Source organism: Herpailurus yagouaroundi, unplaced genomic scaffold, assembly GCF_014898765.1.
Source record: "Herpailurus yagouaroundi ecotype Mexico unplaced genomic scaffold, PumYag 189, whole genome shotgun sequence".
NCBI lineage: Eukaryota > Metazoa > Chordata > Mammalia > Carnivora > Felidae > Herpailurus > Herpailurus yagouaroundi.
The window spans coordinates 5,431,701-5,445,832 of NW_024412420.1; the positions used below are offsets into that span (position 1 = coordinate 5,431,701).

Here is a 14,132-nt window from a genome sequence, read left to right on the forward strand (position 1 = left end):
TTAAAGAAAAATGCCTGATATTTCAAGTATGCCACTTGTGGAGTTTTCAAGAGATCTACAGTAAGCTGGTATGAAGTGGGGTTGTTTAAAATGAAGAAGTGAATTGACAATGTAGTACATTGTACAGGTCTCCAAATGACTGAACATTCCTTTCAAGATACTTTAATTGGGAGATTGGCCTGGTTTGACTTATCTGCATTTCAGGGGGTTCTGTTTATTTAAAATTACGTTAAAATTGTTTGTAAGCTAGATCACCTGAGGCAGACAATACTTTTAGAAAGGTAGGAAAATAAAGATGCTGCATCAAATGTGGAGGGACCCAGGAAGATGTTACTAAAATAAACAGTTTTAAAAATATGCAGGGTTTGAAGATTTCTAACCTAGAATGTTGGATGAGGAGGATAAAATATCCTTTTATTTTGAATATCTGTGATTTTTCAAAAGTATAAATAAAAGATCTCAGAGCTCCTAGCTGTTATTTGCAAGCTCAGATAAATGCTGATGACCTGTTTGCAGGAGAGCCAAAGTAGAACTGGAACTTATAAAAGTGACACACATGACCTAAAAATGAATGAGCCAGCGGGTCAATATCTACAGAAATGAAAATACTGGAATGATCCTTCCAGGTAGAGACTGTGTCTTATGTCTTTTATTTTTCCTCATTAGAACTGGGCATATAAGTAAGCAATTTCATAAATAATTATTGACACATAAAAATTCATTTGGTGGGATCATTATTTTTAAAACAACCTGATCAGTCAGATTATTCCTTTCAAATTATTGACTTCTAAATCATAGAGAAGTAATTGGATAAGGCTTTCAATCCTGTCCTCTGTAGCATTACAGTTTTATATATAGGCAGCTTGCTGCAAAGTAATACTGGTAAATAAACTAGTAAACTGGCTGTCACAAAAAAGAAGGCCTGATTTATAGCATATGCCAATTTCTGTGGTGTAAATGCTCCCACTGATGCTGGCCAATTTAAAGCTTCCAAGAGTTTGACAACAGGTTTTCAAAATTCCTGAATCTTTAACAGTTGGCTATCCTGAGTCAGTACAAGTTGGCTCCAGCAAGCTACTGCTGCTGAGCCTTCAGTTACACGGGTGTTAGGTTTCAGGGCAGCCTGCTGTTCATTAACTCTCAGACTCCTGAAGAATTATTTACCCTCTTGGCCCTGAGTTTCATCATCTAAAATTAGGAGTCACCCCTTATGCTAATCCTTACCTTAGGGATTGTCTGGGGGATTAAGTCAAACAATGCCTGACAAAGTATTTTGCAAACTCCCAAGCTTCATACAAGTTAGGGTATGGGTTTTCTTTACTCCTCTAATTGGAATCTCACCCTGACTTATACTTACTCATTTTCAAGACTCCACCAAGGTTTTATTTTTTCTGGGAGAACTTTCCCAAATCTCTCAGAATTTACGATCCCTTCTTTTGTCTTCTATTGCTTCCCATACAAACTTATGTCTTAGCGTGACTCTAGCTTTCCTGCTTTCCTGCATATTGACATACATGTCATGAAATAATGGTTGTTTCATTTGTGTGTCTCTGGGTTCCTTGCACAGTGCCTGGCACATAGTAATAGCTCGATAACCCTTTGTTGAATGAATTAACATTTTATCATTAGGATATTGGAAAATATTGTTTATTTTGGACCATAGCTGGTGGGGATTCATTGATTGAGGGAGTTATTTCATTTAAGCAGAGTTATCATCAGTGTTTCACCATCAGCTTTGGATATGCTGACCAATAGTTTGAATAAGAAAGCACTAAAAGTCTTTCTGAAATTCTTTATTGACATCAAATTGGGTTGGATGGCTAGCTGGGGAGAGCCCAATTTCAAAGCAGAATATCCTTGTGAAAATAAATAAATCTGTGTTCCACAAGGGAAAATTTGGGATTCTTTAGGACCTAAAGGAAAACCAAATCATCTTAATACCTTTGACGCTATGCAGTCAAGATTGGGAGATCTGGGAACCCTGAGATTCCTACAAGTTAACGAGGAATAAAAACCACCTGATGGCCCATAGGAATGCATCTAGGTTATAACCAGAACACATTACAGGACTATCAGTAAGCCTTAGACAGATGCATACTATTTAGAGAACTTTATTCAGCTTGGGGTGACATGGGAAGTTGAAGGAAATCCAGAGTAGAGATATGAAGGCCTGGAAAAGGAGAGTAAAATTATGGGGAAAGCTTTATCCCCCTCCTTGAAAAATGAAAAAGACATGGTATTCATAAGTTGTTACATGGCTTTTACTCACTAGTACTCATTTCTAAAGGCTACGGAGGAAGAAAGTTTAATGTAACCCAATCTATAGTGTCAGATGATTACTGTATTTTGAGGATAAGTAGTTTGGATACCCCTCAATGTAAGAGCAATGTAAACTTCTGCCTCTTGGGGACTCTGCCATTTTCCTAAGGGTGGGAAAAACAGTGTGGGGTGTTGGCCACTTACAGGTCTTCTCATCTTTTTTTTTTTTTTAAATCCAAATGCTGACAGATTGTCTTTCCTCCTGCTTAGGTAATATTAATCAGTTAATTACTTTACTTCCTTTCAAATAAAATCTAAGACCACTTCTCCTAAATAGGCTCCAAATGATACAGAATAGACTACTTTTTCTTTTTAAACTATAATGTGGATAATTTCTTCTATTTAAACTTTTTGTCTGCTTTTTGTAAATGAACACATAATAAGATGATGAAGTATTGGAAAGAATGTAGGCTTTAGAGTTATACAGATCTGGATTTGTATCCAGACTCTGCTACTTCCTATTAGTGCAACCTTAGGCAAGTTGTTTAACCCTTCTAGGGCTCAGTTTTACCATCTGTCAAATGAATATCAATAATACTACATTCTTGGGCCACCTGCATGGCTCAGTTGGTTAAGTGTCCGATTCTTGGGTTCGGCTCAGGTCATGGTCTCACAGTTTTGTGAGTTTGAGCCCCGTGTTGGACTCTGAACTGGAGCTTGCTTGATTCTGTCTCTCTCCCTCTCTCTCTGCTCCTCCCCAACTCACACTGTCTCTGTCTCTCTCAACTAAATAAATAAACTTAAAAAAATATACTACATTCTCATTAGGGTGTGGTATAGATTAAATGAGATATAGTTTGTAAAGCACTTATCACAGTGGCTGGCATGTATTCTGTGAAATAAATGAAAGTTGTTGTTTCATGATTATTGCCTATTATTACGTATTAAAGGACTTCACTATAGGGAAGAAATTGGAACACAAGGCACCTGGTGCACAGTGTTTGGTATGCCCTGCGATAAAGGTAAGTCAGTATGCTGTGGAAATAGGAGGGAAGGGAAGATGGCAACAGAGGCCTTTGTGTGCTGTGATAAAATGTCTGAACCACTCTTGAAAGAGTATGAGTCAGGCCAGAATCTTTTATTGGCTACCCTGGCAGAAGTGTGGAGGATGGATTGGAGAGTATTAACACTGGAAGCTGGAGCATAGCTTTGGAGGCTTTTGATATAACTGGAGTAATCAGGCAGTGGCTGTGATGCTGGAAAGGGGAGGACAGCACAGTGAAATAAACCAGAGGTAGGACCACAGGATTTATGTATGGCTGATGCCAATCAAGCTGTTTTTAAAAGTTTTTATTTTATTTTTTTGAGAGATAGTGTGAGCAGGGAAGGGGCAGAGAGAGGGAAGGGGCAGAGAGAGAGAGAGGCAGAGAGAGAATCCCAAGCAGGCTCTGCACTCTTAGAGCAGAGCCCAACATGGGGCTTGAATTCATAAACCACAAGACCCATGACCTGAATGGAGAGCAAGAGTCAGACGCTTAACCAATTTAGCCACCCAGGTGCCCCACACTTTTTTACTTTATTCGTAACATTGTAAAAAATGTTAGATTAGCAAAGAGACCTAAAATATTAAGTAGCAGTTTTCCCACATTCAGTTTTCTTCCTCTTCTGAAATGTTTCTCTGCCTTGTTACTCCCTCCCCACTGCCTAAAAATAAAAAGTGATTTCACTATTTTCAGACACTTTCATCCTAAAGATCAGCAAATAGTTTGGGCAATAGGTCCTACAAAAAGAAAAAATAAAAAAGATGACAGTGACCCCAGTTGAATAACCAGGCAAATAGAAATGTGAAGAGAAGGGAATGCATAGCAGTATAGCAGTGCTCTGGCCTTCTGGCCTTTGATGGGTGCTGTAAAGGGTAACTATTTACTGAGTACTATTTACCGGTGACTATGCAGGGCTGGTGAATTATTCGGGTGGTAACTATGGCATGAGATACGTTTCTGTTATTTCCTTTTTCTTTCTGGCAAAATAGAATACCCCCAAGTGTGATCTTTGGAGTCCAGGGGTTGGAGAGACAAATACATTTATTTATCCAACCAGTACTTTTGTAATAGGAGGGATGAAAGAGAAAGTGGGGTTAATGCCAGGAGGCTTTTCAACTTGCTGGTAGGAAAAGAATTCCCATTTATTTTTTTCTTAATGAATTATACAGTGAAATCATCACCTGATATGGGGATGGAGATTATAGGGAAGGGATAGGGGTGCAAGAGAAAGCAGGTTTTTAAATAGTTCCCTTATAGTTGGTGAAAGTGAAATTAGTAGAGAAACAGAATATGATCACTAGTTATATGTGAGAATTGCAGCCATGAATTTAATTAAAAAACCAGTCAGCCCCCCCTTTTTAAATTTATTAAAATATTTTTTAAATGTTTATTTTTGAGAGAGAGAGCGCGCACAAGTGGGTGAGGGGCAGAGAGAGAGGAAGACAAAGAATCAGAAGCAGGCCCCAGGCTCTGAGCTGTCAGCACAGAGCCCGATGCAGGGCTCAAACTCACAAACCGTGAGATCATGACCTGAGCTGAAGTCGGATGCTCAACCGACTGAGCCACCCAGGCGCCCCTCAGTCAGCTCCCTTTTATGGTGACTTTTATGCAGCAATGTGCAAGTACTCCAGTGTAGGCTTGTTGGATTCATCCAGGCTTGGATTTTTCCAAATAAATAATACGGGGGAGACAGTGGCCAGAAATTTAGAGTATTTTCAAGGGAATAATTAGGATGGGCCAAGGAATCTAAGCTGGACAAAACAGGAAATGATATCAGAAGGGGGTTGAATTATAAAATATATATATCGGGGGGCCAGGGAAATCCAAGAGCCATTTCAATGAGACTAATTGAGTAGGGGCACACTGGTCATCATGGCTTCTCTCTAGCCCTTCAGCATCTAGCTGCATTGGCTATGACAGCCATACCCTTCTCATGTTACTGATACCAGATGAATGTGTTCTAGGAATGAAGAACCCTATTTGAAAAGTTGTTCAGTCTGTGATCCAAGCATGTCTGGGCTATATGGTGGGTTAATAGAGAGTCCATTGAGGTGTCTGAATCTCCTGAGAAAGAACTTGACTGATACCAAGGAGACTCCTGGGAATGAGCTTTATCCTAAGAAAAGAACAGTTTCAGGTACAGTGGCTTGTTCTCACTCAAGCTGGTCAGTGATGAAAGGAAGGTGAGCTTTTTTTAAAAAAGGTCTTGGGGCGCCTGGGTGGCTCAGCTGGTTAAGCACCCAACTTTGGCTCAGGTCATGATCTCGCGGTCCGTGAGCTCGAGCCCTGCATCGGGCCCTGTGCTGACAGCTCAGAGCCTAGAGCCTGTTTTGGATTCTGTGTCTCCCTCTCTCTCTGACCCTCCCCTGTTCATGCTCTGTCTTTCTCTGTCTCAAAAATAAATAAACGTTTTTTCTTTTTTAAGTCTTTATTATTATTTTTTAATGTTTATTTATTTTTGAGAGAGAGATACAGGGTGTGAGTGGGGGCGGGGCAGAGACAGACACAGGATCCGAAGCAGGCCCCAGGCTTCACACTGTCAGCACAGAGCCTGATGTGAGCTTGAACTCACGAACTGAGAGATCATGACCTGAGCTGAAGTCGGACACTTAACCGACTGAGCCACTCAGGTGCCCCAGGAAGGGGAGCTTTGAATTCGGTACAGTCATCATGGCCCAGCTCCAAGAACTTCCCCTTGGGTTGAAGAAGATTTTGAAGTTAAGAGTGTGTTGAAGTTGAGAACACTGCTAAAATCTCTGAGGCTGCTGAACACACAAGATAATAACCTGCCTCTGCAGTGGAGTATAGCACAGAAAGAGTAAGAGTTGCCTTTCAGAATTATAATAGCAACACAGTAATTATTACTATTTCAGGTGGTTGAATTGTTAGTATTGTGTGGGTCAAGAAATGAAGTTCCTGTAATTGCTGGTGGGGGTGGAGCCACAGAAATATTTTTTTGTTGTTATGATCCTATTTTTATGCCTTGGCTAGTATGGCCTGGCCCAACACAGCTTACATAGATTCCTGTTATGTGTATTTCTGGGGTTTATGTAACTGACAGTTTTGTAGGGAAATACCGATCACTGCTAAAGGCTCAGTGATCTCTTCAAGACTCCAATTCCATGTAGCTAAGAACCACAAATTCAGCTAATACCAGAAGACAATGAAAAGAAATCCCAGAAGACCTTGGTTAAAATTCAGTGTAATTTCTAGGAGAGGCTCTGTAGCCTACAAATAATTCTTGCAGGGCTTGGGGACCTGGTCTGATTGGGTTAATAATATGGAAGGATGAATAAATTCAGAATTAAAGTTAAGGTTCTAAGAGTTTTCTTTCTTCTTATTTTTTTTTAAAGTAAGCAAAAATGTATGCAAATTCCTGTGCTTTAACAGAAGATCAAGCCAAGAAACTCCTCAAAATATCTTTTGGTCTCTTTTTCCATCTCTATGCACTAACAGAGCAGCAAGCGTTTGTCAGGTGATCCAAACTCCTCTTATTTTGCAAGTGATAAAACTGAGGCCCAGAAAGGAGAAATGATTAATATCAAACCCAGAAGTCAAGTCTCACATCTTGTTTAGGGGGGTCACTCCTAGACTCTTCAGGAGAGACCCTTGCCCCTCGTCCAGAAAATTGCCAAAGGCACAGATTCCCTACATGAGCTGAGTGCATCTCAGACTGCCTCAGAAGCCTTCATATGCTTAGGGATCTGGAGGAGAAAGGAGCCCATCCTTTTCCTTTCCAGGTGGGCCTGGTACCTGAACTGGTCGAGTTTTTCTAAGATTTCCTTGCAATATGAGCTGAAACCTGGCCTCTCACCTGTAGCTGGGCTGTTGCTGCGAGCATCTTCTGCCGAGCTTGCAGCACTGTGGATGAGGACATGGAGATGGGTACGCTTTGCCTCAACCACCTTATATCTTCCCACATACAAGACAGCTGCAAAAGAAGTCACGAGGTCATATCATCATCCAAGCCAGTACATGATTTAGGTTGTGGCATCAAAGCAAAAAGCAGGGAAAAGGAAACCTGACCCCTGATGTTTGTTCTGCAGTCCATTTTCAGATACATGCAAAACAACTTTTTGATCTCTGTCCAATTGGAAAAAGATCTGAATGTTAATGAAATAGTCAGATCCACAATTTAGTCTTTGCCAAATGATCCTATAACTCAGAATAGTGGAGACACAATCTGACAGAATGCAAGCTTCTTTGCTTTGAAAATGTAATGTAGATGCTACTTTGGCATTTTTTATGGCATAGGGCATATCAGGGCAGAAGGAAGACCTTTGAGATAATTTCCTCCCACCCCAATACTTTGATCACTGGAGACTCCCCAACAAACTTTTCAGAGATTTATGCACAGAAACATTGGTGCAAAATGAAGTCAGAACTCAGTATACCTTTGTGAACCACAGAAAATCCTGTGTAATGGAACTGGTGTGAGAGTCATCAATTTCAACAATCGGTATTTGATCTTCATTGGTGACTAACATATTGTCTTTGTAATAAAATATAACAGCTATGTAGAGTCCTCTAAAAAGAAAAAGCAAAATAAAAAAATTGTCTTCAAGAGTCTCTACCAAGCTTGAATCATGGAAACATATATTTTTGCATGTGATAAAAGATCATTTAATATAACTATGAGCACAGTCTTGCTAGGTATGACATGGTCACAGACTAGTACTCACAGAAGTTACTATCTTGCCCAAATTTTCAGGAGAAAGTGAATCTCCTACTTTTCATAACAAAAAGGAAGTTTCTACCGAGTTTATACTTAGAACCCAAACCAGCCGATTCCTGAGAAGTTAAGACTTCCTGGAAAACCTGCATAGGACCCACCGTTTTAAGGTCTTCACAAACTTATTTGAGGAATGGAATAGGTGTTTCAGGCTCCTTGAGACTGACTGCTTGCGGCCTGTGGTTTGTAATTTTGAAGTTTCTGAAACACCGAAAAAAAAAAAAAATAGAGTATAAACTCCATTGGCAGAGTAATAACACTCCCAGTATCTTCTTCCCTCCGTCCTGCCTTCCTCTCCCCCGTCCCCTCAGTGTTGCTTATCCTCAGTTTCATGTGGATCCAACTCATTCATTCTTACAAAAAGCTTTTATATCTTGAGTTGCTAGTGGTTAACTCAATTAATGATCAGCTCCTCAAAAATTTTGGAGGTAACATTTATAACTCGAGGGGGACCCCTTCGGCATTTTGCTTATATTTTCCTGATGAGCAATTGATTATAATGAGGGATAAAAAGAAATGGAGTCAAACCCTTTGCCTCCTCCCATTGCCTTTAATATCCACACGTTTTCTCAATGTTGCCAAAGCTCTTATTAGTTCACACATTTCATTACATTTTTTTTCACTGTACAATTAATACAAAAAGTTTGGAGAATAGATAAAAAAAAACAAAACTCTACCCATATCATGTTGCCATTTTAGTACAACCACTGCTAGCATTCTGGGGCAATCTTCCCCAGTGTATATATGTTGGCTCACACTACTAGTTGTAGGCATAGGTTATGATTATCATCAGTACTATTCAGAAGAAGAAACAGACACTAAGAGGTTAAAACAGATTGCCCAAGATAAAAGAGCCAGTGCCGAGAAAAACTGAGATGTTAATTTACTGAACAAATATTTGTTAGTACCCTACTACATACAGGGCTCTGTGGCTACATTTGGTGAGCAAATCATCCATTGCTGCTTCTGGTCACCCCTCCTACTTAGAACCTGGAGATTTCACTGATAATACTTGCAGACTTCTCCTAGTAGTCTTTACAAATAGTACTGCGTGGAGCTGAGCGAAAAGATCACTGATTTCAGTCCTCGTGTTCTGTGTAATGGAGGGAAGCTGAGGTTGTTGGGGTCATCACCAAACTTCTGACAGACATGTCACTGGGGTAAGAATATCATCTACATCACTGCTGTTAGGCATGGAAACCTGGGTGGATGGCCCACGGCTGAGGCCCAGTGTGGCTCTGCTTACGATCCTATAGGAACAGCTGGGAATAAGTGGACTGACAAACATTCATGCCAGCTTCAAGCTAGTGCTGGTAATGGTTATTCCTGGCAGAACAAAGCAAAACATTTTTTTTTTTTTTTCTGACTTAAACATGAATTTGGCTGGTCATACCGTGCTTGAAAATGCTGCTGCTGGGACTTCCGGTTATAGGCAGCATATTGAACATACTCATCACATGCTACTCTCTCCTAAAATCTCACTAAAACCAGAGTGAAGAGATTAAAAAATAAAAAGGAAACTCCATAAATCTATAGAGACAAAGAGATGGAAAAGGAAACAAAAGCAAGTGAACTTGGTAGCTGGAAAGCAGATGGACAGATGGATTTAGCAGACTTGAGAAAGATGAGTCCTAAGCCAGCAGTGGAGGAGGCTAAGTAACCTGATTCACCCCTTGGGTGGGGATAAGTGTGGGGCTAAAATCAGAGGGATTTGTTGAAGTCTGTTTAAAAAAGCAGTTGGACTTCTAGATCTCCTCTAACTTGCATAGCTGGACAAATACCCCTTCCCTACTCTAGAAAAAAGCTCTAGTGGCTTGTTCTCTGAAAAGCATAAAATTTGGTTTCTAGAGTGGGAGACATGGGGTACAGTTAAAAATGGGGGTGGGAGAATAGTACTGTATCCAAAACAAGTGATTAAATGAACATTTCCATACAGATGATTTTCCCATTGGGCTCTCAGAACCCTGGTGTTCAAACTTACACCCTCCGGGAAGGACACTGGAGGAAACTTTCTGGAGACTCTGACCAGACTAAGAGAATCCACTTAAAGCTTCCGACATTGCTTTCAATGGTTTCCTAAAGAAAAGCCCATGCCAGGCACCTGGGTGGCTCAGTCGGCTAAGCGTCTGACTTCGGCTCAGGTCACGATCTTGCGGTTTTTGAGTTCAAGCCCTGTGTCAGGCTCTGTGCTGACAGCTTGGAGCCTGGAGCCTGCTTCGGATTCTGTGTCTCCCTCTCTCTCTCTGCCACTCCACCACTCTCTCTCTCTCTCTCTCTCTCTCTCTCTCTCTCAAAAAAAATAAACATTAAATAAAAAACTTTTTTAAAAAGGCCATGCCAGATCACTCTACAGTGAAGCCTATAAATAAAGAACTTTATCCATGTACTCAGAGCTTCCTAACAGCTACTGAGCTCTCTTCTCTTAAGTCTCAGTAAACATCCAAGGATCACCAGGCAGTTGTGAAAAGCATCTAACAGGAAAAACAGAGGCCCAAACCAAAGAAATAAAAGGGCAATTCAGAGGAGAGACTATGCTGAGAGAAGAAAATACAAAATGAAACAAAGCCTATTATTAATAGCCTTAAAGATAAGCAGAGGCATTGCAGCCTTATAAAAAGGATAGAAGTTTCTAAGAGAAACATTCAGAGAATAAAAGAGAGCACTGGAAATTAAAAACATACTATCAAAAACTGAAAAACCCAATGGAAGGCTTAGAAAATGAGGTTGCAGAAATCTCGGAGAAAGAGCAAAAGGCCATGGGGATGGAAAAGTAAAAGAGAAAAAGAAATATTAACAGGATAACCTAGAAGGTTCAACACCAGACTAAGAGTTCTAGTAGGAGGGAGCAGAGAAAAAAGAGGGGGAGAAATAATTAAGAATAGGCCCCATAATTGAAGGGGGTAACTTTCTACATTGAAAGGGCCAGCCCAACAGACTACAATACATCCACACTAAGATATTTTTTATATTTTTATATTATTTTTTTATATTATTAAATATATTTAGAGGATGAGGGGTAGCAATTGTAATGTGCAATTAAGAGCAGGGAGGGAACAAAAAGAGAAATCATCCTTCCTTAGGTAATGCCTCAACTAAAAAAAAAAAAAATCAAGAATTAGAATATAAACATGTGATATGGAGACATGAAGAAAGCATAAAAACAGATTTTAGGGTACTGAAGATAAAAAGAAATTTAAAACCTTCCAGAGAATAAAAACAACAACATCGGTACCCTATAAAACCTCTGGAGTCAGAATGACATCAGACTTCTCAGCACTGAAAGCTAGAAAAGAACAAAGCAACACCTTCAAAACCTGAAAGAAAATTATTTCAACCAACAATTCTATCCTTGGGGCCCCTGGGTGGCTCAGTCGGTTGAGTGTCCAACTTCGGCTCAGGTCATTATCTCCCGGTTCATGGGTTTGAGCCCCCGGAATCAGGGTCTGTGCTGACAGCTCAGAGCCTGGAGCCTGCTTCGGATGCTGTGTCTCCCTCTCTCTGTCCCTCCCCCACTGGTGCTCTGTCTGTCTCTGTCTCTCAAAAATAAATAAACATTAAAAAAAAAAAATAAAAGAATTCTATCCTTAAGTGAGTGGTAAGTAGAACAAATGCATTTTTAGACATGGAGTGTATCTAAAATTTAGTTCCCAAGAATCCTCTCAGGAAATGACTAGAGTAAGGGCTCCACCAAAATGAAGGGCTAAGAAAAAGTTAAGACATGGGATACAGAAAGAAGCAATCCAGTATTGGAGAGTGGCCAGAAGACTCCTCAATATGGTGGTGAAAGGACATCCCAGGGTGCCAGCTGTGCACTGGACACAGGCAGCCAGCAACCAGTCTAGATTGGAGCAGTTCACAGGGCTCTAGGAGAGGTTTCTTTAAGAAGATGTAGTTGAAACAGTACTAATATATTTGATTGTATTGAGAGAAAATTGATACAACTGGAGAAAAGCTTGGGGATTAACTAGTTGTGACCACATAGAAAAATAAGCAAACATACAATGAAAGATGACTCTTTTAACGACATGGAAAACAAAAAGTTATCCAGGAAAGGGAAATAGTCATTGAGTTAAGTGATCATTATAATGTGAGCAATAAATACTGATCTTACTAAAATTACAATAGAAATATATTAGAAAAATGAAGGGTAGGAGGATGAATGTGTATGTAAGAGGGGGGAAGGAAAAAAAATCATCTTCGTGAGCTAATGCCTCAAAAACACATCAAGAATCAGCAATATAAATGTTACTTAGAGATATGAAGAAAATATCAAAAGAACTGGCTAAAAGAATGGAGTCTTGGGGAAATAAAAAATGGAGAATGGGAGGAATTGCTTTTTTTTAAGTAATAAAGCTCTTAAGTGCTTTACTTAAAGTCATTCAATCCTTAAACAGTGGCTGGCAAGTATGTATAATTCTTACTGCATTTTACAGGTGAGCAAAAATGAGGTCTAGAGAGGTTAGGTAACTTGCTCAAGGTCACACAGCTAGTAAATGTCTAGTCTGAATTTGAACCCCGCTAATCCATGATCTTAGCTGTTTATGCTAAGATAACTCTCACATTATAGTCATACACAATGTAAATTAAAATGAAGATTAGACTGAAAAAGGAAGAAAAAAACTGGGAAATGCTCCTACTATCTGGGAAAGGGGCCCATGCAAATGTTAAGTATTCCAGGTCTCCTCACTCTGGGCACATGACAGAATTTCACTTTTTGGAACCCTTGTGGTTGGGTGTGGCCATGTGGCCAATTCTGGCCGATGAGTTTTGAGTGTAAGTGACATACATAAAGTCCTGTCCATATGAGACATTCAAGTGTTCCTTTTCCTTCTCCCAGGGTGCAGACAAATATTTCTAGAGAAAGGATGATGACAACACAGAAGGACAGCCCTCAGCTGACCAGTGGTAGACATACAGCTTGGGTGAGAAATAAATATTTGGGGGGGGGGGTCATTTGGTTATTGCAGCATATTATAGCTCATCTTGACTGATTCAGGGTCTATACTGACACACTGAGTCACTGATAGAGTGGCTTCTACTCTGGCTTCTGGCTCTGTGTAGCTCAGGACTCTGGAACAGTGTTCAGTTTTCTGGACTCCGAATGCATTAGTTCTTTAGCTTTTAAGTGCTTGGAACATAGGGAGTTTATTTTATTCATACTGATATGTCTAGCACCTGACACATAGTAGGCAGTGTTTCAATTAATGTGTGCCACTTGAAAAATTGGATAACTGAAATTCACTCCCACAGGGTATTGCTATGATGAACACAACTGGCTTCTTTATAACTCATTATGCCAGGGCATAAACTGTGTGAATAATAAAGGCTGCTCAACATCTCCACTGAATTTGCATCCCAGTCCTGAACATGCAGATTAACTGCAGCCACTTTAGCCAAAATACAGAAATCAATGTGGGTTTTGGTATCTCCCATGTGAGGCTTTGGTAGGAGAAGGGTTGTTTTATTATTAATTCCACATTTGGAATATGCTGTGTACTTACTGAGTACTCCAGGCTCATTACAGTGGAGTCAGTGATTACATGTTAGTTCTAGGATTTATCAATAAAGAGATAAAGAGAGACTCCATTCTTCATCTGGAAGAGCAACGGAAGGAGAACAAGCTAGAGTTTGCAGAGTGCCTGTACTATGTCAGGCGAGTTTAGTACATTATTTAACTTAATCCCCATAACAATCCTGAAAGATAAATACTGTCATCCTGATTTTTCTGATGGGGAAGCTATGGCTCAGAGAGATCAAATGCTTTTCTCAGGGATACAGAGCTAGTAAGTAGTAGAAATGGGATTTGAACTAATTATTTTTTCTAACTATAAATTTGACATGCACTCAACCACACAGATCTCAATGTGGCTGAGTATTTTATTGTTTATTTATTTATTTTGAGAGAGAGAGAGAGAGAGAGAGCGAGCAAGCGAGCATGAGCAGGGGAGGGGCAGAGGGAGAGGGAGACAGAGAATCCCACGGAGGCTCCGCATTGTCAGCATAGCCCAACATGGGGTTCGAACTCACAAACCATGAGATCATGGCCTGAGGCGAAATCCAGAGTCAGATGCTTAACTGACTGAGCCACTCAAGGAGCC

The 14,132-nt window shown here is 40.1% G+C and overlaps 1 protein-coding gene and 1 long non-coding RNA gene across 2 annotated transcripts in view; one reads left to right on the forward strand and one right to left on the reverse strand.

The window, feature by feature from the left end:
* The window catches only part of ANKFN1 (ankyrin repeat and fibronectin type III domain containing 1), a 303,330-nt gene that overhangs the window by 48,751 nt on the left and 240,447 nt on the right, over window positions 1-14,132 (reverse strand). The window contains exons 11-13 of the mRNA XM_040497067.1: window positions 8,136-8,235; window positions 7,697-7,829; window positions 7,117-7,233 (exon numbers count right to left, since the gene is read on the reverse strand). Of these exons, the coding sequence (XP_040353001.1) occupies window positions 7,117-7,233; window positions 7,697-7,829; window positions 8,136-8,235 (350 nt within the window). The remainder of the gene's footprint in view (window positions 1-7,116; window positions 7,234-7,696; window positions 7,830-8,135; window positions 8,236-14,132) is intronic.
* The window catches only part of LOC121044756 (uncharacterized), a 40,480-nt gene that overhangs the window by 12,584 nt on the left and 13,764 nt on the right, over window positions 1-14,132 (forward strand). The gene's annotated exons all lie outside the window — the stretch shown is intronic.